We start from the raw sequence: 26176 nt of genomic DNA on the forward strand, positions 1-26176 counted from the left end.
CAATCCAAACAGCCAGGATCAGCGGCGCGGTGTCTTCTGGGATTTGTAGTCTCTCGAGTTTAGGGCTTCCTCCTCCTCATGACTACAATTCCCGGCGGCCACGGGGCTCCAAGGTCGGTCCCCTCTCTGGGGGCGGAGCCCACGGCGAACGGGGGCTGGGCCCTAGCCTCTCCCCCGCGTGGCGAGGAGTGGTGCTGGCAGTTCCGGGGTGGAAGTTCCCACGTGTGGTGCTGGGTAGCCGTCTTTGGTCCCCTCTACTCTCCAAAGCCCGTGCGTCTGAGCCCGCGGTGATGCCGAAGATCAAGTCGGGGACGAGCGGTCGCCGTCGCGAGCGGCTCAAAGAGAGCCGGGAGCTGAAGAGCGCGGGAGGTGGGGACAGCCAGGAGGGGGCTGTGTTCAGGTCTGATCATCCGGCAGGACTTGTTCGGGGACACGGACCCAGATCTGGGCCGGGACAGTAAGGCCGGTGGCGGCGGCGCTCGCGGGTCGCCGGCGGCAGGCCTTGCGCCGCCTTTGCCTTCCTTTCCTGCAGGAGGGGTGGACTTAAGGCAGTGTGTCACCTCGGCTCCAAGCGTGACGTTCGATGGTGGCTCTCGGTGCAGAGATCTAACCCCAGCCACCCTGCTTTCTCTGGAACGGTCTCAGGTCTACTTTTCCTTGGGAAATTAAGGCTCTTTCGTGTTTTCTTCCAGGACTCATGTTCAACACGGGGATTGGGCAGCACATTTTGAAAAATCCTCTCATTGTTAACAGCATTATCGATAAGGTGGGTGTGGAAGAGAAAAGGAGAGAGTTGTTGGGTTATTGATTTTGTTCTTAGGAATACTTCAGCGCACAGAGGATGTCTGTCGCAAAATAGATGCTCTCTATATATCTGTAGAATGAATTGAAGAATTGTCTGGGATTCATAGGCTGACCTTGGCGTGATTTGCTTTATTCTGTGGGTCTGAGTTTCCCCAGGCTCCAAATCTTTCTGTAGATTATTTACTTCGTAGCTGGACCTTGGTACTTGTTCAATTCCAGATTATTTTTCTATTCCTAATCACTTTTTTCCTAGACACCATCTATCACTGTTAGTTTTTATTTACTCCAGAGCCTAAAAAGATGTCATAATGACAGCTTAGGAAGTTTTTTTCCACAGAGAAACTTACATGGTACAATCCAGTGCCTCATATAAACCCTTCCGAGTATTCTTCTGGCATGGGTAATGGATGTTCTCTTACTGTTCTGGATGATTGAGTACCTTAACATGAAATCTATGTGGTACAGATTACATTCTCGGTTACAAAGGAGGCATCCTGGAGCCGTAGAGAGAACATTACATATTTAGAGACTATGTCATCTTGACGTAATGTTGTTTGCCAAACGAGGGCCTAATTTTTTAACCTTTTTGGCTCATGGATTTCCTTTGAGCATCTGATGAAAGCTGTGCACGCAGAACGCGGCAGCTTTGTACCATGCAAACACCCGGGTTTGTGTACAATTTCTAGGTATTCCTATCCCTGAAACCATACATGGGTTGAAAATTGAGAAATCCCAGCACAACATGCTGTGATTCTCAGGCAAGATCATCATATGCAGTCCTTTCTTGTTTGAGCTTACTGATAATAAGAGTTGGTAAAAAGATGCTGTTGGAATCATCTCTGAGGTAGAAGACAGAAAGCCATTCCCAGAAAGAACTGCTATTCCTGCTTTTCTGACTCCTAAAGTTTTCTGACTCCCAACTATTGCCCCAGCTTAGAAGAGATGCCAGATTTCCACTTGCGCCTAATGTTATGAGAAAGTTTTGTCAAGCACGTAGATCATGAAGGAATCTCACAGAAGTGGAGTCAGAATAAGATCGCTTTAACCACGTGCTTTTGAGCAAAGGTAAAATAAATGTGTAAATAAGTGTGTAAAATAAATGACGTGCTCAGATGTGCCAGTAAAGCTAAAGTGGTTGTGCTTGCTTGCAGGCTGCCTTAAGACCAACTGATGTGGTGCTGGAAGTTGGACCCGGAACTGGCAATATGACTGTAAAGTTGCTAGAAAAGGCTAAAAAGGTAAAAAGGGAATTTTGTGTTTTGGTATCAGAAATGACTATGTGAGCAAGCTCACCTGGTTTACAAATAGAAATCTATTTTAATTAATTGTTCTTTAACAGCAACCCTTGATACTTTGCTAACAGCTTTATCTTAACAAATATGGGCAAAATGGATAAAAGTGGTCAAAAATACAAACTTCCAGTTATAAAATGAGTAAGTCCTGGGAATGGAATTTACAGCATGGTCGCTATAGTTAGCAACAGTATCATATGTATATTTTAAAGCTGCTAAGAGAGTAGATCTTAAAAGTTCTCATCACAAGACAAAATTTTAATATTTTATGTATAAATATGTGTGGCAATGGATGCTAACTAGACTTTTTCACAATATATACGTATTTTGTAGTATGTACATGTTATGTTGTACACCTGAAACTAATATAACGTTATAATGTCAACTGTATCTCCATTTCAAAAAATGGATTACGAAAAAGAGAATATGGGATGTATTAATCGGGAAAACAGAAACCACATTCGATTTTTCAGTACAGGGCATTTAATATAGGGAGTTGTTTACGTTGTTGTTAGATGACTAAAAGAATAAAATGGGAACACTGAAGTAGCCCCAAAATAATAATTACAAAGAGGAGCTACCATCTCTAGGCTCAGGGGGACAAAGCAATGAGGCTGGAGTATTGGAACCTAGAGGAGGAGATCTAAAGAGCTGCACCATGAGATTGGGATGCCGCTTGGCCGCTGCTGGTAGCTTCTGTATGTGTGGCTGACCCAGTTTCCAGTTGAATGGATCCAGAATGTAGGAATGGGATTAGGAGAGCCAGTAGGCATTACTGGAATACCCATGGGCTAGCGACAGCAGGAAACAGTTACCATCCAAAGGCCTCAAGGGGAACAAGGAGGGAACTGCCTTACCAGAGCCCAGTAAGAGTGGGAGCCATTTGAACAGGGGCCACTCAGAGCAGAGTCTGTTTTTCCGATGGTGTTCTTTGTTGTTTGAAATGGTAGAGTAGAATTGAAGGAAAATTGGAGGTAGAATTGGTGAAAAAAGTTTGATTCATGTTAACCATGTAAGAGTTAGGATTGAGATAACAAGATTTATGCTCCATAATTAACCCCCAAATACTTTTTTTTTTTTTAATATAGGTAATTGCCTGTGAACTTGACCCAAGGCTAGTAGCAGAACTTCACAAAAGAGTTCAGGGCACGTGAGTATGAGTATGCATGAAGAATTAAAGTGCATTTCAGTCTCATGAAACAGTGCTCATTTTTAATTGCTATTTTTCTTATTATTAGGCCTCTGGCCAGCAAACTTCAAGTACTGGTGGGTGACGTGTTGAAAACAGATCTACCATTCTTTGATGCTTGTGTGGCAAATTTGCCATATCAGGTATGTTTTCAAATTGTTGGGAACATTATACAAAATGTTTCTGTGATGTGTCTTTCCCAGAAATAACTAGTTAATTCTCTTACAGATCTCTTCCCCTTTTGTCTTCAAGCTGTTGCTGCACCGACCTTTTTTCAGGTTTGTGACAAAAGACCAAAATTACCACCAAATTTTAGGCCGTGAACAGACAGCCAAAGATGATAGTTAATTCAATTAAAAAACTATTGGAGAATGTGTTTTGTAGAAAATACCTATTTGTGTGGAGGTCTTTCTCTCTTTTTATTCATTTGACAGTTTCGGGGGGAGGTACAGTGTAAGTCCTGCTTCTGAGACCAAATGGCCTTTCCCTGTTTTCTAATACTCTTGCCATTAGTCCAGGTCAGACTCTTTATTACCTTACGTCTCAACAGCCTCAGAACTAGTCACTAGGCACATTATGTAACAGGGGTTTTCAAACTCAATTCAGAAACCCCTTACTGGTTATAAATTTACTGAGTCGTGACCATTTTTTTTAATGACATGTAATAGAGTATATCAGAGGGCATTCATTGTATGTAGCCCAGGTGATTACAGTTTTGTGAAACTTTTGCTTAAGTTACATAAACACATATATGTACAGATATTTGTGGCGTAGGTTGCAATGTCAAATGTATTTCTTAGTATGACTCGTTGTCAAAAAAGTTTCAAAGTCAAAGCTCAGCTTTGAAGATGCTCTTTTCCTATTCAAGAGTCTCCAAAAAGCCTCTGCATTGCTTTCCAACGTCCACGTTCCTTAACTTGGGAAATCAGGACACCAGTGTCAAAACCTGTCTCTCTTGCCCCAGCTCTTCCATTAGGGTGTTTTCTTCCCCATAAATACCATTGGGCTGCCGAGCTAATTTTGTTTGAGTTTTGTTTTTTTTCCCCTAGAAGGGATAATGGACTAGTGCTTATCTGAACTGCTTTCTCATCTGAACACAGAGGGCTTACATGTGCAAAGAGTTAGTGGTGTAGCCCTTATAAAATGAAAAGCCAGCTGGCTCATTTTGTGGTAATAAAGCTAAAGCTGAAAGTGTTCTGCCTTCTAATCAGCTGAACGAATTCTCCTTAACCACAGATACTGCTTTGTTCTATTTCCCACCCAAGAAAATTAATTGAAGTTGAAATAATTTATAGTTAAAAGTAACCATTTTCCTTATTCCTTTTCTACTCTCTCTTCAGATGTGCTGTACTTATGTTTCAAAGAGAATTTGCTCTCCGACTAGTTGCAAAGCCTGGAGATAAATTATACTGCAGACTCTCAATCAATACACAGCTCTTAGCACGTGTGGACCATCTGATGAAAGTAAGTGACTGTTAGTGAAATAATGTGGCTTACCTCATCCATGAGCATCTAGTTGTGCCTTCTGTGAGGAAAGCATATTTGATTACTAAATTTAAAACTCTTTTTGAGAGGACTCCTTATTTTCTGATAAACAGGTTGGAAAGAATAACTTCAGGCCACCACCCAAGGTAGAATCCAGTGTTGTAAGAATAGAACCTAAGAATCCACCACCACCTATCAATTTTCAGGTGAGGTTAAAGTACTAAAGTCGTTAAGTAAAGGAGGAAAAAAGACCAAGCTGGAAGATGTATGTCTCTAGCAGCAGAAAAATACTGAGTTAACCTAAATGTCCAGACACGAAAATGCTAATGATGACATCCCTATGCTGGGAGTAGATGGAATATTTGGATGTAAGATCATTGTGAAGAGCACAAAAAAGCATGGAAAATGTTTGCAAAAAGTACAGCTTGGAATGCCTTTGCATTTTGCTATCAAGTATGGCTACAGAAGCATGTATCTATCTGAGTACGACTTAGGAAACAAGATAAAATGTAGTTGTTAGAGCAATATTATGAATAACACTTTTTAATCATAATTCCTATTTCTGCAATTTAAAAAGAGAAGTTGCATCACTTGATGTAAATCCATACTGCAGTCTCTGGATAAAAACATGATTACTTGTGTGGTCAGTACTCCTGGTAATGGAGTGGTTTGTTAGTTACTCCTACAGGGTGGTTTAGGTATGTTGCATAGGCTATTAAATCATGTCTGTTTTGAATTATGTTTTTTGAAAATGGTACTTTGATTTCAATAAATGTCAGTGTTCTTTGTTCAGATGTGGAACAATTTTTTTTTCTAATTTTTAAAATTGAGGATAAAATTTTCAGTAAGGTGGACTAAAGTGCCAAAAATCAAGTACATATCTTATTTTTTGCATGGGTCAGCCAGATCAAGATACAGAACATTTTCATCACTCCAGAAGGTTCTTTCAGTTTTATATATTAAAAGACAAAATAATACCTAGGAGACATAGGCAAGGTTTGATATTTTTAAGAAATGATCCATCTTCTGTTTCAGGAATGGGATGGCCTAGTAAGGATCACCTTCGTTAGGAAAAACAAGACACTCTCTGCTGCATTTAAGTGAGTATTTTACTCATTTATGATATATGAAGGACCGGTGCTGTAGGAACTTATCCTGAACAAATACCCTAAAGCATAAAGACTACCCATGTCCAGACACACTTTTCCTTTTTCACTAACTTTGTACTTTGGGGGGGCAGAAAAATTTAACAAAGAAAGTTCCTGGAATTTGGAATTACATCAGGTTTTTTGGCAAAACGGGAAAAAACAAAAACCACACATTGTCTCATTTTTCCTTTCAACACTTGTGAAAAATTCATGCAATTTTATTAACTTGGAAATATTTTTAAATAGCAGTTTGAAGCCTAAGGGCAAAAGAGAGGTTCTGAAAGCCATTATTTCACTTTTTTTTTTTTAGGTGGTATTTTGAATTTAGGTGATGTTAAGAATTTCAGAGATTTTTATTAGAACTTTACTTTTCAAATATAACTAGTTTGTGATTGTTTCTTAGTATTCAACGCCTTTTAGTCCCTTAATTTTACCACATGGAGCATACATTTTACTTTATAATAAACTGAAAGGAAATTATAATCTTTGATTTTGGAATAATAGCAATGTCGCTTCTTTATGCTATAGGTCAAGCGCAGTACAACAGCTATTGGAAAAAAACTACAGAATTCACTGTTCGATCCATAATATTGTAAGCAAAAAATATTTCTGTTGTCTCTGTGGTTCCGATTTGTTGTTTTAAAATGTTTCCCCACTTCTTATTCTTTTTCATCTATCATCACTTGATCTTTAAAAGTGATGTGTAACTAGCACAACCTTAACTTGAACTCTAATAGGTCAATACTACTGTGTATTCTTGGAATAGATCCAAGTGGCCTTGATTACTCCACTTGAGCTTCTTTAACTAGGCAGTTGTTTTTAGACATAAAAAGAGATTCAATTGAGTCATAATTTTCCCAAAGCTTTAGGCATGTGTAGCTTGTTCAGCTCAAATTATGTACCATTTGCTATGCTCTGAATTGCCTTGTTGCTCATGTGGCAATTCAATTTAAAGTTACCATTTTCTCAGTAACTTTTTTTAATACTCAGAAATTGAAATAATTATAGGCTGAATAGATTTTTTGTTGTAAGCCTCATGCCTCTTTATTATCTGTGCATTTTCTTTAACCAATTTTGTATGTGTGTCAGCACACATACACATAGCCATATACATAACTGTGATGTCTGATAACTTTTTAGTTCTTTCAAATTAATTAAACAGAGCAGAAAGATAAGAGCAAATTTCCATTGCATTTTTTGACTCAGATCTTATATGGTTTAATATATCATTTTGCTACCTTCATTTTCTTTTTTATGGGCAAAGTCATCAAACAACTGCCTAGGTAGGAAAATATTAAACGGGATTAAGAAAAATCTTTGGAGGAAGGATGTGAGGTATGAAATATTTAATATTCCCCAGGATTGGAGGTCATCTCTTTGAGAAAAAGTGGCTGATAAAATTAAATTTGTGCCAAGAAAATTTGAGATATTTTTAAAGGAGTAACAGTTGCTATAAAATTCAGTTTATAGCTTTAATTATTTTTTGACATGAAGTACCTTACTCCTGAAACTGTTAAGTATTTCAGAATTTTTAAGAAAAAGGGCAGTATACAAGTTTAACTCATTCAGTTTTCTGAGTATTTGGTATGTGCTGAAGATTAACCACTTAACTAATTAGAGGTCCAAGTCTGATCTGCAAAAATAGGCTTTTCAAACTGCTGTGAGCAGATAAAGGTGACTATTTTATCAGTTACTGGACTAAAAAAACAAAAAAGAGCCAACGTGACTTCATTAAAGATATGTTGTTCATTTATTATGAATCTTATATTGATAGATAATACCAGAATATTTCAGCATAGCAGATAAAATACAGCAAATCCTAACCAGCACAGGTTTTAGTGACAAGCGGGCCCGTTCCATGGACATAGATGACTTCATCAGGTAATTACATTGTTCTTTTTTCCTAAGTGTTTACATTTCTTTACTGTGACACCTTCCGATTAGAGATTTAAAGGCTTTTAAGCGGTATAAGGTGCTACCTGGGGTTATTGCATAGCACTTCCATAGTATGGAATAGTATTTGGTGTAGAAGATGGAGGCTAGTTAGCTGCAGCAGAATGAACATTTTAAGAACAGTAATAAAGAACAGTCCGAGCCTGAAGATAGCCTCTGTGTCAGTGTGTGTTGTAGTATGTGTGCTCCTCCCCTTCAGCCTCCTCCCCCAAATCCCATTCATAGGTAGTCTTAATAGTGTGTGTCTTCAAAGTAGCCTGTAAGGTAGAAGCAGCATAATACATGTCGTTGAATCTCATTCTTTTTCTGTATTGGGAAGAGTTACTGTTAAATAGATCCTACACATGAAATAATGTCAATTACAATCATACCTGGTTTTCAGTTCTAACTGGTTTAATAATATAGTTATTTTGTAGACTGAGGCAAGTTCTACACACCTATAATAAAAGAAGAGTGTCATAATTAATGGGGCAGTGCAGACCAAAATGTGTTTTCCTTGAATTAAGCAAGTTAGTCTTATGAAAGCAGAATAAGCCTTCAATTACCTATACTGTTTTTAAGCACTAACACTTTGATTTCCTAATAAACCATCACTTACTGAACAGTTTTTGCCTATTTAGTTGCTTCATGTTTACAACATCCCTGTTCTAGGAGTTGAATAAAAAATGAGGGTAGATTGTTATAAAAGTAATTGGTTTGACTTTTCTAAGCTGGCAGCACAGTTCCATATAAGACAGATGGGGTTTATATTTTATATTTTATATTGGCAGGCTAGCAGTACTACTGAGTCTTCATCAGAGGTTAATCCTAGGAGTTGAACATCATTCATAAGTACCTATCTTCCTTTTTCAAACATTCTAATCCATCTTCAGCTGTTCCTGTGGGCCATCCTGAAAATCATCTCGGGTCTAAATAGAAATATTTCATCTTACTTTCTTTAATTCTCACCAAATTTCTTCAAGGTTATTAAGCATATGCAGTTTGCTACTTAGCATCCAAAAGGTACAAAGGTATGGAGAGAAAAGGGAACGTGAGTAATAGTGAGCCCAGAGAGGGAAAAATGAACATTAAGATTACCTGCTCATTTTCCTTCTGTCTCTAGTTCCAAACAGCTTCTTGTTCACTTACCATGTTGAAATAGAACAAGCGCCAATGAGCTCTTACGTCTGGATAATAGAGGTCTAAGATAATTTGGTCAAATTCACCATAACTTAAGACACATAGGCTGTGACAAAAGAGGCAAGAAAATGTGATTTTAACCAATATATATCTTGCAAATTTAATTGAAGAATAAAGTTTCTATAATGACTAGTGTTAGGAGTGGTGGGCTTCAGAGGTTTGCTGATGTGTTTGTTTTGGAATTCGTGGTATAGGAACTATGCATTGTTATATGCAATAAATTACCTTTCAATACCATCTCATTTTGGTTTCTTTTTTCAGATTGCTACATGGATTCAATGCAGAAGGTATACATTTTTCTTAGGTATCTGGAAAACAGAATTTTCCAAACTCAAGAACAAGAAACTGGAATTATATATTTTTAATAATTTGAGAAGATGAACTATGCCTTTGCTTCACTGGAACACTATGTGCTTGACTATTTCTGACTTAATACTACTACTGTCACCATTTATTACTCTGAATTTTTATGGTAGTAAGTCAGTCAATTCTAAGTACCCAAGTGTTTTTTGGTTGTGGTGTGTTTTTAATATCTAACATAGGGCAGGGTCCAATCTATGCATGATAATCTTGAAGAGCCGCAGGCACGCACAACTTTACACTTAAACTTATCATTTCTAACAGGTTATTGTATAAAGATGTTACTGTTCTATTTTCTGTTATATATTATATGAGGACCTCTGTGGGCCTTTGTCCCTCAAATAGTAAAAAAGTTAAAATATGCTTAACTCAGTCACATATTTCCCATACGATTTCTTTTTATTCATGTGCACAATAAAACAACTGCTTATTTTGCTTCTCTCGTTTCTTCTCTTTATCTTACACAGCTTCTTTCACTCACTGCCTATGCCTTTAAGCTGTCCTGTAGCATCATAGGCTCCATCAGGTTCTGGATAAACGTGAGTCCGCTACCGCCACCATGCGGTGGTGCCAGGCACATGACTTCTGGGCATGGTTCCTTAACTGAAATGAGGATGCTCAACTAGAATGAAATGAACTATAAGATGATAGTATGTTTTTTCTTGGGGAAAGCCACAGATTTAACAGAATTTCAAAGGGTTTTGTAAATCAAAACTGGCTTTACAGTTCAAATTCTGCCCTTCAACTTATTTAAAACAAATAAACATCTCAACCAGCCATTTTCTCATAACTAGAGGCTCTCAGTATTCATGTGACTTCGGGAAAACTAAAAGTTCCAGTGTCTTTTCATATACTGATGCTTAGTTTTAAGCTATTTTTAAAATGGCTGGTTGACAATGTCAATAGATGCCCTAAACAAGTCTTAACTAGCTACTATGTTTAAATCATTATCAATATAATACTAAGCGTTGTTAATGTCCTTTAATAAAGAATTATAGTACCTGATTATTTTATTTATATAAGGAAATTAATAAAAATATCTTAATTGATAACTGACTTTTAAAAAACCTAACTTAATAGAAAGACTGCTTCCAAATTATTTTAACAAAGGTACACTGAGAAAACCTAGGAAGGAAGTTGTTTACCTAAACAGATTTTTTTTGAAATCTGGCTTCAAAGTGATATAGTAAAACACTCCTATATAAATAAAATAATTACTTATTAATAGGAATATCAGCTTTCAAGAAATCTGAGAATGTTTAACCCAGATCCAAAAAATTCATTATTCTTTAAATAATAGCTGCATCAAGCCACTTTTGTTACATAAATATTAAATATACCTCAAGAGTAGGTTTTTTTAATATCACAAAACTACTTACTTTGCAAAATTCATTTGTACCATCTCTAGACTTATAGGAAAATTTTAAGAATTAATTCAGCTTTCCCTCTATTTCCTCTTCCCCTATGAACTACTGAGTTTTAGTCCCTTTTCTGGCCTTCAGTTTTCCCTATCTGTAAAACTGAAGGTTTGGACTATACCACCAAGATCTTTTTTGGTACTAATTTTCTAAAGACCTTGACTACTGATCAGAATGAAGCCATTATAGTATAAGGCGGCATATTTGAATATAAGACCTTCCAGAGATAGTATCCATCTTATTTAATTAATAAATCAAGGGTAATCTGTTGTGCTTTAAAATGAGCAAGTTCTCATCTCTTTATTGCCCTCTGAAGGTTGGTTAGCCTCAAAAACTACATTTTTAAGCAACCTCTGCAAGGTCAATAGTATCTGCTCCATTCTTCTCTTTGAAATACCACAAAAGAACGTATCTTACAACTGCAAGAAAACCTGAGTCCCTTCCAAAACAAAGGTGATTGTACTGAAGTAAATTATCTCTAAAACTCATTCCATAGATATCATTTATTAATAAGCACATTGTGAAAATCTACATTTGTTCTAGATTTCAAGTTTACAGAGGATCATTTCACCATGGTGTTAGGATTTCCCACAACTACCCTCTGGGTTCTATGAACAATGAAGTAGGGAATCTGGCTCATGTGACTCTCTATTCATAGCTTCCCTTTGGCCCAAATGAATGAGTAGTAGTTCCTTTGAGTAAATCAAAACAAGACATCCTTGGGAGACTTTTTGTTGTTAATCTACTCCTGGACTCTATCCTAGGAACTAAGGGAAAACTCCTAGAGAGATATATAAATCTTTTAACAAAATATTTACATGAAAAGTGGCCAGTTTTCTTCCTTGGAGTAGCAATCTGTAAAAATAAGTGCCACCATTTAAAAAGCAGCATACCCTAATCCAATTTATTGGCGAGAATTTGGTGATTCTCACCAAATAATGATGAAACATCACACATTAGGTAATGGATGGGGCTTGGGTTCGATCTGCCTTTTAAGGCAAAGTCAACCCTCTTTTAGCTTAATTCTTTCTCAAGGGAGTTATGTACTGTCTACACTTGGCTTAATCTAACAGTTCTATTATGGACTACTTTCAGTGTACATGTAAGTATTCATGCATCAGAAGCCAATTTCCTTTATCAGTACATTTAGGAGGTACATTTTGGGGTGCTAATGGACACTTTAACTTAAGTAATGGTATTGGTAAGGATCAAATTGCACTATTAGTCCTGTTAATACCACACTGGAACACACACTGCATATATATGTATTATCCTAAGATAAAACTCTTCTCAGAATTTTGTTACTTTTTATTATACACCAACTAGTTTATATTTTAGTTCTTTACAAAGAAAATGCTAAGAAAATTATAACCACATTATCTGGTTTTAAAATCATAATTCCAGATTTCTTTACATATAAGATGGAATGGTCCAGCAGCTATGTCCACTGTCACAGACTTTAGTTCCATTCAATGATATGGCACATCCTGCAAAATTAGCTAGTCACACACAAAAAATGTCTCAAATACAGTAAAAATGTACACACAATAAAGGTAATTTACAATGACAATTAAGGAATGTAATTTATCTTGGCTGTGCTTCAGAAATTTAGGGTCAAAAGCCTTAGTCAAGGCACAAAGCAGGAAGAGGTGAGCACAGCTGTCTCTAGGAGGGGGCAAGGTATGTACAATCACTGATGAGGTATGCATGCACGCAAAGGATTTAAAACTGCTCAGTCTTGCTACGAAAATTGAACCAAGTTAAAAGGAAATGCTGTGGCTTCCCCCTACTCTTCACCGCTGGATCAAGTCCACAACCTTACTTCATACAGAAAATAAAATTGGCAAGGATCTCCAAAAGTAAATCACTATCTGGGTAAATGAAACAAAATGCTTCACTATTCCCAAATCTTGGTTGTGCCTCCTCGACTAGAAGCATTTTGTAGACAAAGGAGTGTTTCACAAAATTGAAATGTCATTCAGGTGAAGGGACAAGACATTTTCCACAGACACTTAAAATTTCAAACTTTCAAATGGCCCTTACAGCTGAACCATTGTATGTTACAGCAGTGTGGGTTCTGGGGATCCTTTAGCAGCAAATGCTGATTTAAAGGGCACGGGGTCTCTTCGGGTTGATTTGCTTGCTGGCCTGTTCTTCTTCTTGTAGAGCTGCACGAAAAGATTTCACTTTATCTTGGAAAAAAGAAAAGAACAAGAGAATAAGTACTGCATTGCATGCAATACAGTATACAACTTCATGGGTCCTATCTAGTCAGCTGACTTACTTCATAGCATTCACTCAGGACTTTTCCTTTTGTTCTCTGTTGTCCAGAAACTCAGAACTAAACACAATACTCAATTATAGCAAGTTTCATTATTTAAGGATTCATGAAAATAACTTTCTTCTATATCTTCAACAGGTTTCTGTTCTGTTTGGCACATTTTACAGTGTTGAATTTTAGTTTATTTGAATTCCTTTTGGAGTACAGACAGGCTATCTACGTGTGTTAAATGTGTACAGTCATGTCCAAAAAACACTGTGAGTCTTTTTTTTAAGGAATCTCTAAGCCCCTCCGAATCTTATTAAACTGTAAAGTAGACATTTCTTCCCTCAATATTAAGAAATTTCTACTCCTGATGCCTGTTTTACCTTTTTAAGCTATGAAATTTCAAAGATGTTTGAGTTTTTAAAAAGAAATGTCATTTTGTCCTTATCAGGGATTGTAAAAGGGAATGGCGAAGGGGGATTATAGGATAATATATTTCTTGGTCTTACAATTCCTACTATTATGTATTAATTCAGAGTCCCATAAGAATAAGAACTAGGTAAATAAATTGAAAGAGGCAAATAAGTCAGCTGTGAAGATGAGAAATATCTCATCTCCTTTTATAACAGTGGTTCTTAACCACAGGTTATGTTCCCCCACCACCCCCCCTGACAACTGATAATATCTAGATATTTTTTGACTGTCACAACTGGGTTAGCGGCCACTGTCATCTAGTCAATAGAGACCAAGGATGCTGATAAGCAATGTACAATGCACAGGACAGCACCCTCAACAATTACACAACTTAAAATGTATTAATGGTGCAAAGGAGAAAAGAAAAGATTATCAGTTTGAATCTCAATTTCTTTCCCCTCTTCCAAAGAACAATGATATTTAAAAAATTAACTTCTGAAATTCAGAAAGAAATTTAAGGATCTCTGGATCTCATACCTGTTAATATAAGATAAAAACTCTCAAACTTCTTATGTTAATACCAAAATTATCTCTGGATAGTAAAAAATTTTTTTCCTAAAAAAATACAATAGCTAGACAGTAAGTAATTTCTTCAAAGTTATGGATACACTTGATACAACTAAGTTGAATGCCACATATTACAAAGAAAAAAATTACAGTTCATTATGATCTGAGTAAAATACATACAGAAAAGCTGCCTGTGAGTTCTGACAGATAAGAACAATGGTCAAAACACTTTAAATCAAGGCTTGAATATGAAGAATATGAAAAACAAAAGTAAGTTCTAGAAACTACACTTGTACCAACAATTCTGAATTGGGCAAACAGTCGTTGCTGGCTCTCTATACGATATGATTTCAAATAACCAATTTCACAAAGGACCTAGTTTAAAAATTAGCCAGTCTGGTGCTAAGAACTAGCAATTTCAATCTGGTTTCACATTGCATTTCATGTACACATACACAGATGTCCATTCACATATAAATGGAGACAACTAGTTTGCCAATGCCTCAGAAACAAGTACATACAATAAATGTGAATGTGAAGCGACACAGATAAGCTACTTAAAAAGCCAAAAAGACATGGCATGTGGGTAAGTCACATGCTTCCCTCCATTCGTAAAGTAGGAAGAATAATTGTTGAAAGGTCTTGAGTTGTTCAAGGTCTTGAAACCTTCCCGCTGATTTTTTAAAAACAAGTCTTCAAAGGAAAGACATGACACAGGTGCAGATAGGAGGCTACAGAAGGCATGGTCCTGAATAGACCTAATCTAAGCAAAATAATTCTGACAAGCACTGACCTATCAAACTAAAAATCTGAATGAGTGTATAAAACTTACAAATTTGTTAAAATCCATTTTCCCTCTTTAATCATAAGATGTTTTTATCTTTTCAAATGCCTAAAAGAAAAAGACAACTAAAGAGCACTTGAAAGGATACTCCATGTTTCTTTTTTACAAAAAACAAAATGACTAGTCTGTCTTTATACTTCTGGAAATGTATTAAATGGTGCCCATAATTTTTATTTCGGATATCCTCTTGTAGTATGAAATCCTGCCACCAATTACATACGAAGATGAAGATTTCAAGCACTAAAATGAAAAAGGAATTACCCCGCAGCTCAGTTAAAATGTCTATTTTTTGCTCAAGAATAGCTTCAAGTTGAGTAGCATATGAATCTACATCATAATCTACTTCTTCAGTCATCTCTAGGAGAGCCTTTTCATCTTCTAACCATCGAATAGATTCCTAAAAGGACAAAAGTTCAACAATCCAATAAGCCTCTTTGTAAGAAACCAATTTACAAATTTCATATATGTTAAATATATTCAAGCATACTTAAGATGGTATTCTCTAAAATATTAATAAGTATAAAACATCTTTATTTAGAAAGTAAAATTAAGAAATATTTCCTTAAATTCTAACACAAACACAAATATGATAAGCCAAGCAAGGTAACTTCATTTTTCTCCTTTTCCTTTACCCTGGGTAAGGGCTTGGGGAAGGAAATGAATCAAACACGTATCAATCAGTGAGCACAGTAATTCTCAAAACTTAAGTAGCTACCCCTAAAGTTGGGGAAGAATGGTATAATAAAGCTACGGAGCAATCTATTGAGGTCTGTGGTAGCCCAGAACTTGCAAATCATGTAGAATTTACAAATCCATTTGGGGCCTCACAGTAGTTGGGTCAAAGGTTAACCCTAAATTCTAAACACTAGGTCTTCAAAATTATCTTAACTGTAAGAGACCAATGGATAGTCAATTTTGGACGAGTCAAACATATCACTAAATAGTAGCTACTTACTATTCATAAATGTTTTAAAGGAAACCATTCTTAAGTGATTTTAGATAATGTGGAATTTATAAGTTTCATTTCCTAGCAATGTCATGAATCACGCAGATCATGAACAAGTTCTGATCATTCTGAATTAAAGAGGTTTTGGTTAGGTTTTTCTAGCTTTCATTACAATTTAATAGCTAATTTTTTTTTTTAAGATTTTATTTATTTGAGGTAGAGAGAGAACATGAGTGGGGGGGCAGAGGGAAAGGGAGAAGCTGACTCCCTGCTGAGCAGAGAGCCCAACGTGGAGCTCGATCCCAGGACCCGGGGACCATGACTGAGCCGAAGGCAGGCGCTTAACCAACTGAGCCACCAAGGCGCCCAGACTAATTATAACTATAGTATGTATTATCAGGCTGAATTAGCAACAGATATTAGCTATAGATATCTATTATAAAATTACATATATATATATATATAAATTAAAATACATATACATACCCCAGTATTTTTTTTCTTTAGCTATCCACTTAATCTTTTAAAACAAAACCCTATTTTGAGAAATGGCAGATCACAGTACAGAGGAACAATAAATCAAATTATAAAAAGAATACTGGATTGAAACTGAAAAATAACCAGTTCTGACAAAAAAACAAAGACCTTTTAGATTTCATCATAAAATGACAAGAGCGGGAAATGATAGTCTTTATACGACAAACACCTTGCTCCAAAAGGACAGAGACAATTTAAGACAACTTAAATTACAAGTGTCCTGTCTTGATTTAATCTAAACACCCAGGCCTCTAAATATATTCTCATAATAAGGGTTTGACTAAAACTGTAACAGTTTTCCTTTTTTTTTTAAAGATTTTATTTATTTATTTGTCAGAGAGATAGAGAGAGAACAAGCATGGGGAGCAGCAGGCAGAGGGAGAAGCAGGCTCCACTGAGCAAGGAGCCCGACGTGGGACTCGATCCCAGAACCCTGAGATCATGACCTGAGCTGAAGGCAGACGCTTAACCAACTGAGCCACCCAGGCATCCCAAAACTGTAACAGTTTTAATGAGGGTATATCCTATTCTCAACTTATAAAATAAATAGTTCTCTTACATTTTTGAGCCTTTTATCCAGGTGTTTAAATGGCCTACAGCTGAGTCATTTTAATATTTGTTTACAAATAAATATTTCTCAAACATCAGAGAAGGCACACAGGTCAACAGAAAGACTGAGCTATTGTTCACCTTTTTCTCAGAACATATTTATAGTCTCCATAATGATGTCTAAATGTTACCTTCACTTCCTCGTAAGTATCACTCTCCAGGATATTTTCTTTTTTTTTTTTTTTAAAGATTTTATTTATTTATTTGAGAAAGAGAGAATGAGAGAGAGAGCATGAGAGGGAAGAGGGTCAGAGGGAGAAGCAGACTCCCTGCTGAGCAGGGAGCCCGATGTGGGACTTGATTTCGGGACTCCAGGATCATGACCTGAGCCGAAGGCAGTTGCTTAACCAACTGAGCCACCCAGGCACCCCTCTCCAGGATATTTTCTTGTTAGAAAGGGGGTAGGTGAGGGAAATCAAACAGTAAATCATACAGTGCTTTTAATAGGCTGAACGTACAATGGGATGAGTATGTCACGAGTTACTGCGACAGGCAGGGATTTAACACCCCTCACTCATCTGTCACTGTAATAACCTTCCCTTTCCTAAAGTAATCTTCCACCTCTGCAAAGAAAGATCCTTCCTCAACTGTTCTGATAACCCTTTGAAGTTTTTCTTACTGATGTCAAATAAACTGGCCTAACATGGAGAAAGAGGTGGGGGAGCGCAGAAGTTCAACCCTTCTCTAAAAATGGACAACTAACAAAAGCAAATAAAGCAGAACAGTAGTAAATGAACTAGATCTTTTCATCATAGCACAAAAGAAACATTGTTTGTAACCACCCTTCATTTTCTGTTCAAAATATCCCATACACATACCCTACCCTACAAACACACATATACAATACACACAGCGGTAATTTTTTACATTAGAATAATATTCAAAGTATTATGAAAGTTCTTAATTTTCTAAGAGAAATATTTTGATGAAAGGTCCTGTCTTACTTTACCTGGAACACTGCCCTGTGATCTTCTACAACTTGTTCTTCCATTTCTACCATTTGTGAGACAGCTTCATGAAAAGTAAATAATTGGGGAGAAACTTCTTCTTCCTTAAGATGAACATAGTTTAAAAAATTAGGACATAAAGTTTACATTTTAAATGTTACACAAAAGTTTTTCCACATCATTTATAAAAATGTCATTTAGAAAATGAGGAAGTTTGCAAGATAAAGACTACTAAAATATAATATAAAAGGCGAAGCCACAACTTCTTTTTATGGGTCAAAAGTATTTGATGTAACACTCATTAAGACAGCCCAAATTTAAGCATATCAGTAAGGAGTAGTTTTTACTTAGTCCAGGCTTTACTGCAGAATTACCCTAAAAAGACAATCTCTTTTGGAATAATGCAACTTTTCAAAAATACATTTAATACAGGCTGTAAATACGCTAAAATATTTCCTCAGTATTGTCTACTTTTCACTAATAATTTAAGCCATATCATATATACGTCTTAAATATCTTTTATCAGAAAAGAGATTTCAAGATATCTTTTATGACTGTGACTATCAAATTAGTGTTCTGAAGGTGTCAACTCTTACTAAGTCTTAATTTCTGAATTACACCATATAGTATGTTTGCCAGTTTTTACAGAAATCTTAATTGACAATTGACAACTTTACCTCATCAACAAAAAACCCACAGACATAAATATAACATATTCTTAGTCCTACATCAAGTGAAAATTTCTCTAGCCTTGCTTTCTTTTTTGAGCTTCTTTCCCAACCCCAACGTCTAATGATTTATTTCCTCAAAATGTGGCTTTAGTTAAGATGAGGTTTACTTAAAATTGATTTATAAAATGTAAGTAAAAAAGCAATGTTTTTCAAACAAGATACACAATTCTATATGTATGTACAGATTTTGGTTAAATAGTATAAGTAGACATTTGATTTCAATCAGTATGCTACCATCCCTAAAAGTTTATATATATAATCAAGTTGGCCAAAGAACTTTCTATCTTTTCTTTGCGAAACAAGCATCTGTTTTTCTCAAGACATGCAGGCATACAATATATCATACGATAAACACACTCAACCAACTTTATTCATTTTATCTGCCCACCTCCCTGTCAAGCTCAGAACGTCCTCTTTCCTTTGTTTTAAGATATTATGAAAGTTCCTATCACTTCCGTGTGGTCTACTTAGAATACTTTTTTTGTCTATACAACTACTTCTGGAATGCTAATGTTCTTTATTATCTTCTACTTTGTGTACTTGTGTTGGTTTTATCTGTAGGACATGTCTTAGACACTAACCCATTCTAATTTACCTTGTTAAAACTTTAATATAACAGTAAGAAAAGGTACACATGCACCAGTAAACTTAACTAAAAGCTAAGGCTGAACCACCTCAGGATAGTTCCTGGGAGTAGAAAAATTCAGGGAAACCCACATATTCTCAAATATGGAGGAGGCTGCAAGAACTCATGATGTTACACTTTAAGTCTCTGCATCGGTCCTAGCCAACCTCTCCAAATTAAAGTTCTACAAAGACCCAACCCGGCAGATAGAAGAATAAAACGGAAAAGATCTGCTATAGAGGAGGCCTATCCTGTTTTCGTTTTCCAAATCCTTAAGAGGCACCATACCTAGGTACAGTGCATGGTTTGTTTCAAGAATTCAAAAAGCAACTATATCATCCTTCAAAACTTTTGGATAGGAGATAGACTAAGACCGGGATCTCATTTTCACTTTTTTATTTTCCATGGTTCAAAGTTTAGAACTCTTCTTTTAAACCAGGAACCTCAAGTTCCCTCACCTTTTAGAAAATCAGTATAAAAACAGATGGTTGGCTCATAGGCTGTATAGTCGGCTGACCCCTGGTGTAGATGGTAGTTTTCAATCATTAAGTTCTGCTACTGATGAACTGAACTAAAATCAGGTCATTATAACTATATTGTCACTCACGTTTTGTTCACAAAGAAGTTTCAGATCATCTCTCTGAGGGGAACTCCCCACACCCCACTGTGCCTCTAAGTCATCAATTTGATTTGGTGGGTGGTGCATGATCGGACGGACATCACCAGCAGCAGTTGGATCCACAGTCAATTCTTTCACCCTATAAATACATAAGAGGTACCTAAAATTAACAAACACATGCAGAGGAACAAGAAACTACCATCCTATTCAATAAAAAGGCAATTCAATTAACATATTAAGACTGATGATGTCAGCTTTCCAGATCAAGTTTATCTGAAATCTGCATAAAGACTAAAGGGATATTTGGCTGTTGAACTTTCAGAATTTACTGAGGTAACTGTACAATTATTTCAAAGATAATTATTGTGCATAATAACAATTAGCAAAAGTATGTAGATTCAGTATTTCAAAGTAAAAACAAACTATTTTTGCAATTATATAAACAGAAAAATGCTAACAACAGCAGTTAGATCAATAAATGATTATTGCCAAAATCAGAGAACTGAATATACTTTGTAGATTTTTAGTTGTTATAATGCTCTATATTAAAATAGCTACATGTGAAATAATCATATTTCTAATATATGAAGATTATAAGTTACAAAGTTCTATCATTTAAAAAATGTTTAACTATTATACTTCAGATTACACAGTGGGAGGGTACATGTTCTAAATCAAGAGGATCTTTGTTATTTCCTTGCAGACAAGGAAATTTGTAAGAACATAAGAATAACGGTAAACTTCTCATTTTAAACAAGACCGTTTACCTTTCAACCATAAATATGCAAAGATGACATCATCCTTAAAAATATGAGGGGAAACAGGAAGCTTGAATTCTAAATCAACATTTTAAAGCAAATAAATAAAGTACACAAAAATGAAGATCATGCAGTACAATCATCACCTGCCAAATGAAATGAAAATGAAAAATAAAATGGCTCAGAACAAAAGTATAAAGGAAGTATTTATATGTAACACAATTCAAAAGAAACTATGAAAATAAACATCTTATGCATAGAAGGAAGTAGACCTGGTAATCGAAGGAGAAAAGTCGTCATACTCATAAGAAGGAGAGAGATCAGGGCGACTGCCACTACCCTGTGAGAAGGGAATGTCTGATGGACTAATTCCAAACTCCTTTACTCTGCAGCACCAAAACAGCAACAAATTAAGAGAAAATGCTCTTGTAAAGACAGCAATGCACATTTCAAGTTTTTATTTCATATTCAGTTTAAAATTTTTTTTAAAAAAGGTATCAACATTGTTGTGACTTACTGTATTTAGAGTACTTTAAAAATAATCAATTTTAAGAAGCTTTCGAATTTTTCCGTCCTATCGATTCCTTAGTCCATAGTCCTTCCTTTCTGGTATACTTTCCCCTTTTCTCATGATCCTTCCTAAAAGTTTAACCAGACCATCCCCTAAATTTCAAATGCCCCTTTACAGCTACATGATAAGTAATCAAATTTCCTTGTGCAGTCAATACTGCAAATATTTTATTAGCATCAATGAGCCCTCAATACTCTTGCAGTCTTTTAAAACAGAACACAAGAGTATTAAGTCCTTATGGCATCCACTGTTTGTAATGAATTAATTTCTTTCCTATGCGTCTAGAATGGTTCCATCCATGGTACAAAATGAGAAAGCAGTTCCTCAAATAGTTTTCTGTGTTTGGTTCAGATGAAGAACCCTGGTTAAGAAAAGCCCTTTAGCAATGGAATTTAAATTGCTTTTGGTAATGTCTCTGATATTTATATTTAACCAAACTATGGCTTTTCTGACACCATCTTTGTGAGTCCCTACGTTCCTCTTGGGGTCATCCCACTTCATAACAGTAAGCTGTATTTATTATGTACTTCTACATGTTAGGTATTATGATTGTAAATTTTAGGCATTATATTATATACAACAATCCTGTGATATTATTTTTTGCCACTTTACAGATGAGAAATTGGTTCAGAGCAATAAAGTATCTTACTCAATGTCATTCAGTGAGAATGTGGTGTGAGGTTCAAAACTAGCTTTGAGTACAAACATTATGTTACTTAAGCATCCAATATACTGACCATCTTTTTCTCATTACTTCTTTTAGATTTGATCTAAATGAAATTACTGTTTTGTTGGGTCATAGACAGTCATACAGATCAAACTGATAATTTCATGTAGATCAAACTAATTTATTTCTTCTACTTACACTCTTTCTTTGACCTATTGGTAATGCCTGCTGACCCAGGTTCAATCCTAGATTCAGCCGCCCTTCATCCTTTACAGTCAACTTTGGAAAGCTTATTTACCACACAGACTGACAGAATCTAAATTTCTAACACTGACGTGATTCTTTTTATTCCAACTCCATTTAGGATTCTATCAGAATCTCCTAATTTAGATAACCTATCCGCCCCTAATAGGCTAATATTTTCCTCTATTCCAAGGGCTTTTGTCCAATTAAAACAGTAAATACTATATGCACGAATTATATTCCTCAAATGAGCTATCAAGGGAGGTTGAAAATCTTTATTCCTAGAGATTTGGAAAGAAAAGACAGAATTATTTGTCCCAGATGGTTAGTCATGTTGCAGATGAATTACATTACATGATAATAAATTAAAATATTTACTTGGACCTAAATAAACAAGAGGAACGGCCAGATACAGCATTTTCACATTAGGGAGATTCCTTTGCAGTTACAAGTCTGAAGACATGGAGGGGTCTTGTCTGTTTTAATTCTATAACATGGCAATATTCTGTTATGCTAGGCTGTTGCTCATCTCTCCCATGAACAATCTGAAGAAGCACTTTAATGATAAAAACCCCACATACCAAAAATGTTCATTATAAAAATGAATTAAAAGTACCATAAACATTTGCAGCTCAGAGCCCATAATTCAAAGTTTAAAAAGGATTAAATATAGAAATAAAGTTCCATTATATTTTTAAAGGAGTTATTTTAATATCTTTTTGCAAAATGTCAATAGGCTTATACTTTCCAACAGTTTTTACTATCATTTTAAAAAATCTCTTCAGTTGAAACAAATCAAATCACAAAAGAAAAAAAGAGTATGACCCCATTTATGTAAAGTTCAAATACAGCCACCTATGTTGTTCAGGGATACATTCATAGGTGGTAAAACTATTTTTAAAAAGAAGGAGAAAACCAAGAAAATTATGCCACAGAAGTCAAGGCAATGTCTACCCTGGGGGAGAGAGTAATGGATTTGGACATGTTATTCAGGATTTGTAATCAGGAGGGAACATATGGGGAGCTTTCGAGAGAGGCAGAAACGTTCTATTTCCCAATCTGATGATAGGAATTTACACTATATAAACATTTATTAGATTATTCACCTATATTTTCAGTACTTCTCTGTATACATATGTATTCCTGTTTTATAAAAAAAGATTAAAAATAAAATTTCCATAGCCATTAAAATAAATAGGACAAATACTTGTATTCGGCAAAATTAAGGGAATGTCCACAGTAGAAATGTTATACAAAGAGGAATTTGAGGGGCGCCTGGGTGGCTCAGTCGTTAAGCGTCTGCCTTCAGCTCAGGTCATGATCCCAGGGTCTTGGGATTGAGCCCCACATCGGGCTCTCTGCTCAGCGGGAAGCCTGCTTCTCCCTCTCCCACTCCCCCTGCTTGTGTTCCCTTTCTCGCTGTCACTCTCTCCGTCAAATAAATAAAAATCAAATGTTTTTAAAAAAAAGAGGAATTTGATCTCTAACAATTAAAATCACAAATGTAATATGTGATAAGAGAAACTGAAAACTACAAAATCATTTTTTTCAAAACAAGAGCAACAGGAACAATTTATGGAACAAATATAAATCTGTCTATCACAATCCAAAGTTCCAAGGGGATTTCATGACTATAAGGAATAAATTATTTTAAGTTTATAATGCTTTTTGTCCTTTCATTTGTAATAACATCATTGTCCATTAAATTCTATAACACTAGTGACAATGAATAATAAAATGTAACTCATATAGAACACCAGAAAAAAATGTGCTATCATTACTTATTCAAACCCCAGATTTCCCACACATGGCATTTAGTATTATCAGAAAAAATTTTTAGAAAATACATAAAACAATTTAAAAAATACAGACTGGTCCCCTTATACTCACTTAGACTCTTAATATAATAGGAAAAATTTACATGATTTAAATGTAGTAAAAAAATATGAAATATAACTTGGTGAAACAGAAAAATGTAATCGTGTTCTAGGATAGAAAGACCAATTCTACTAAAGATCTAAATCTCTTTCCAAATTACCCAAAACATTTCCATATATTTTCAAAACTTGACCAAATGACTCTACATATCATCTTAATGAATAACATGCAAAAAATTTTTTAAAATTGAAAAAAAATAATAAAAGTTATCCTGTCAGGTATTAAGTCAAATTAAATACTGCTCTACTCCCCTCAAATTTCAAACCGAGTAACTATTTGGCATACCTATTTGCATATCTTAATGTATTAAGAGTATTTTCACAGGATGCCATTCCTGGAGAGATTGTGGCAATCTAAGGGAGAAAAATGCAAAGGTAAAGAAAATGTTATAAATGATGAAAACAGTCTTATCAACATATTGCTCATTAAGATCTAATCTTAAAATAGTTATTTAAAATTAACATTAATTTGTGATATCTAAACTCCAAGATAATTTGCTATATCACACCCACAATCAGATAATAACTATAAGCCACATAAAATATAAACAACTCTCTGAAAGCACCAGAAAATGATTTAAATCAGACAGAAAATGGAGGTCAACACCTAGGAGGAAATAGCACTGAGTGTTCCCATTACTCCCTCCCCACCCCACACAACAGTTTTTTTGCTTAAGGGCAAGCCCCGCTGCTGTCACACAGGCCAAATAAAACTTCATTAGAAAACTGGAATTTCACTGGTTAAACTAAAGGACAGAATTTGAAGGTAGAAACTAAAGCAGCTAGAAAGTAAGGTTTGTCCCAGAAAAGATAATCATGGAGGAAGGTAATCTTGGCAACCAAAAATTGTACATATAAACTGCCCAAATCTCTGGCTGACTCCTGAACCGGGCATACATAAGGCTTACTCCAAGTAACATAGCTAAGTCTAAAAGAACAGTTTTCAATTTCAGCTGCTGCCCAAAGCAAGGGAGACAAGAGTCTGAAATAAGTTAAGTTCACTTCTTGCTAAAACAACAACAAAAAATCAATAATCTTTAGAACATAAGACAATCCAGAGTGTCTATATAAGTATTTATTCATAATAAAAATTATATAAACCAATTTTACTAGACATACTAAGAAAAGGAAAAGTGTGAACCATATGCAAGGAAAATAAAAATCAATGAAGACCAACCTCAAGAAGACTCAGAGATGTTGGAATTAGTAGAATGCATTATAACTGCAATATAATCCTCTCTATCAGACTGGCAGGGACCACATCTTAAGTATCACTGTATCTCTCACAATAGAAGGATTTAAATGATTGTTATTAATGTGCATTATAATCTTTCCATAGATATTGTGAGTTACTCATTATTCAGGGTTAAAACAAAACAAATAAACAAACATAAACTTACCATGCAGGTACGAGAATTTTCACCTATGAATGAATCTCTTAACACCTGAGTGAGCTTACTTGCTCTGAAAGGAGTATGAGGTTTATTTCTACCTAAGGCTCTGATGCACTCCTGAAAATTAAGAAAGCAAGTTTCACAGATTAGGGTCCTTATATAGAGTAATCTTAATTAATATATTTAAAAGACCTTTCATTATAACTCTAACATTTAAGATCTGATTGGCTCTGGAAATCCTACTAACAGGTTTACAGCATACTAAAGATGGTCTCATAAAGCCTAAGAAAATGAAATTAAAAACAGTAACAACAACAACAAAGTACTTATTATTCCAAAAGATTCTTTTGGAGACTCTGACTAGTATTTAGAAGTAATAGATAGGAGGATATAAGGCTAAACTTTGAAAGTGGCATGACAAAAGAAAAAACACAGAATGTTTTCTTGTAGTCTTGCCAATCCTTCCTTTCCTTTTTTTTTTTTAAAAAAAAAACATTTTATTTACTTATTTGAGAGAGAGAGAGGGAGAGAGCACAAGCAAGGTGGGGAGAGAGGGAGAAGCAGACTCCCCCCTGAGCAGGGAGCCTGATGTGGGACTCCATCCCAGGACCCGATCCCAGGACCACCAAAGATCATGACCTGTGCTGAAGGCAGACGCTTAACTAACTGAGCC

The 26176-nt window shown here is 35.6% G+C and overlaps 2 protein-coding genes across 8 annotated transcripts in view; one reads left to right on the top strand and one right to left on the bottom strand.

The window, feature by feature from the left end:
* The first annotated feature begins 134 nt into the window (after window positions 1-134).
* DIMT1 (DIM1 rRNA methyltransferase and ribosome maturation factor) lies at window positions 135-9848 on the top strand. 3 transcript variants are annotated; one of them, XM_025892329.2, is made up of 12 exons: window positions 135-369; window positions 693-766; window positions 1956-2042; window positions 3185-3246; window positions 3335-3428; window positions 3514-3563; window positions 4626-4749; window positions 4884-4976; window positions 5806-5870; window positions 6447-6510; window positions 7693-7799; window positions 9312-9848. In XM_025892329.2, the coding sequence occupies exons 1-12, from the start codon at window positions 291-293 to the stop codon at window positions 9352-9354; spliced, it is 942 nt and encodes a 313-aa protein (XP_025748114.1). In that variant the 5' UTR covers window positions 135-290; the 3' UTR covers window positions 9355-9848. The 3 variants fall into 3 exon arrangements, with proteins under 3 accessions (XP_025748114.1, XP_025748116.1, XP_073761529.1); XM_025892331.2 differs by having other exon boundaries at window positions 149-400; XM_073905428.1 differs by lacking the exons at window positions 135-369; window positions 693-766; window positions 1956-2042 and having other exon boundaries at window positions 3183-3246; window positions 3514-3559; window positions 4621-4749.
* KIF2A (kinesin family member 2A) overlaps window positions 7646-26176 on the bottom strand; it is a 74016-nt gene continuing 55485 nt past the window's right edge. For 3 of the 5 annotated variants that reach the window (XM_073905426.1, XM_025892328.2, XM_073905427.1), the window contains exons 15-21: window positions 25510-25620; window positions 24396-24463; window positions 20964-21077; window positions 19922-20072; window positions 17961-18062; window positions 15181-15316; window positions 7646-13020 (exon numbers count right to left, since the gene is read on the bottom strand). In XM_073905426.1, the coding sequence (XP_073761527.1) occupies window positions 12935-13020; window positions 15181-15316; window positions 17961-18062; window positions 19922-20072; window positions 20964-21077; window positions 24396-24463; window positions 25510-25620 (768 nt within the window). In that variant the 3' untranslated portion in view covers window positions 7646-12934. The remainder of the gene's footprint in view (window positions 13021-15180; window positions 15317-17960; window positions 18063-19921; window positions 20073-20963; window positions 21078-24395; window positions 24464-25509; window positions 25621-26176) is intronic. The other 2 variants (XM_025892326.2, XM_025892325.2) reach the window with 1 other exon arrangement.

The sequence above is a fragment of the Callorhinus ursinus genome, unplaced genomic scaffold (assembly GCF_003265705.2).
Source record: "Callorhinus ursinus isolate GAN/ISIS: 27379988/994484 unplaced genomic scaffold, GSC_fseal_2.0 scaffold23, whole genome shotgun sequence".
In the NCBI taxonomy this organism is placed as follows: Eukaryota; Metazoa; Chordata; class Mammalia; order Carnivora; family Otariidae; genus Callorhinus; species Callorhinus ursinus.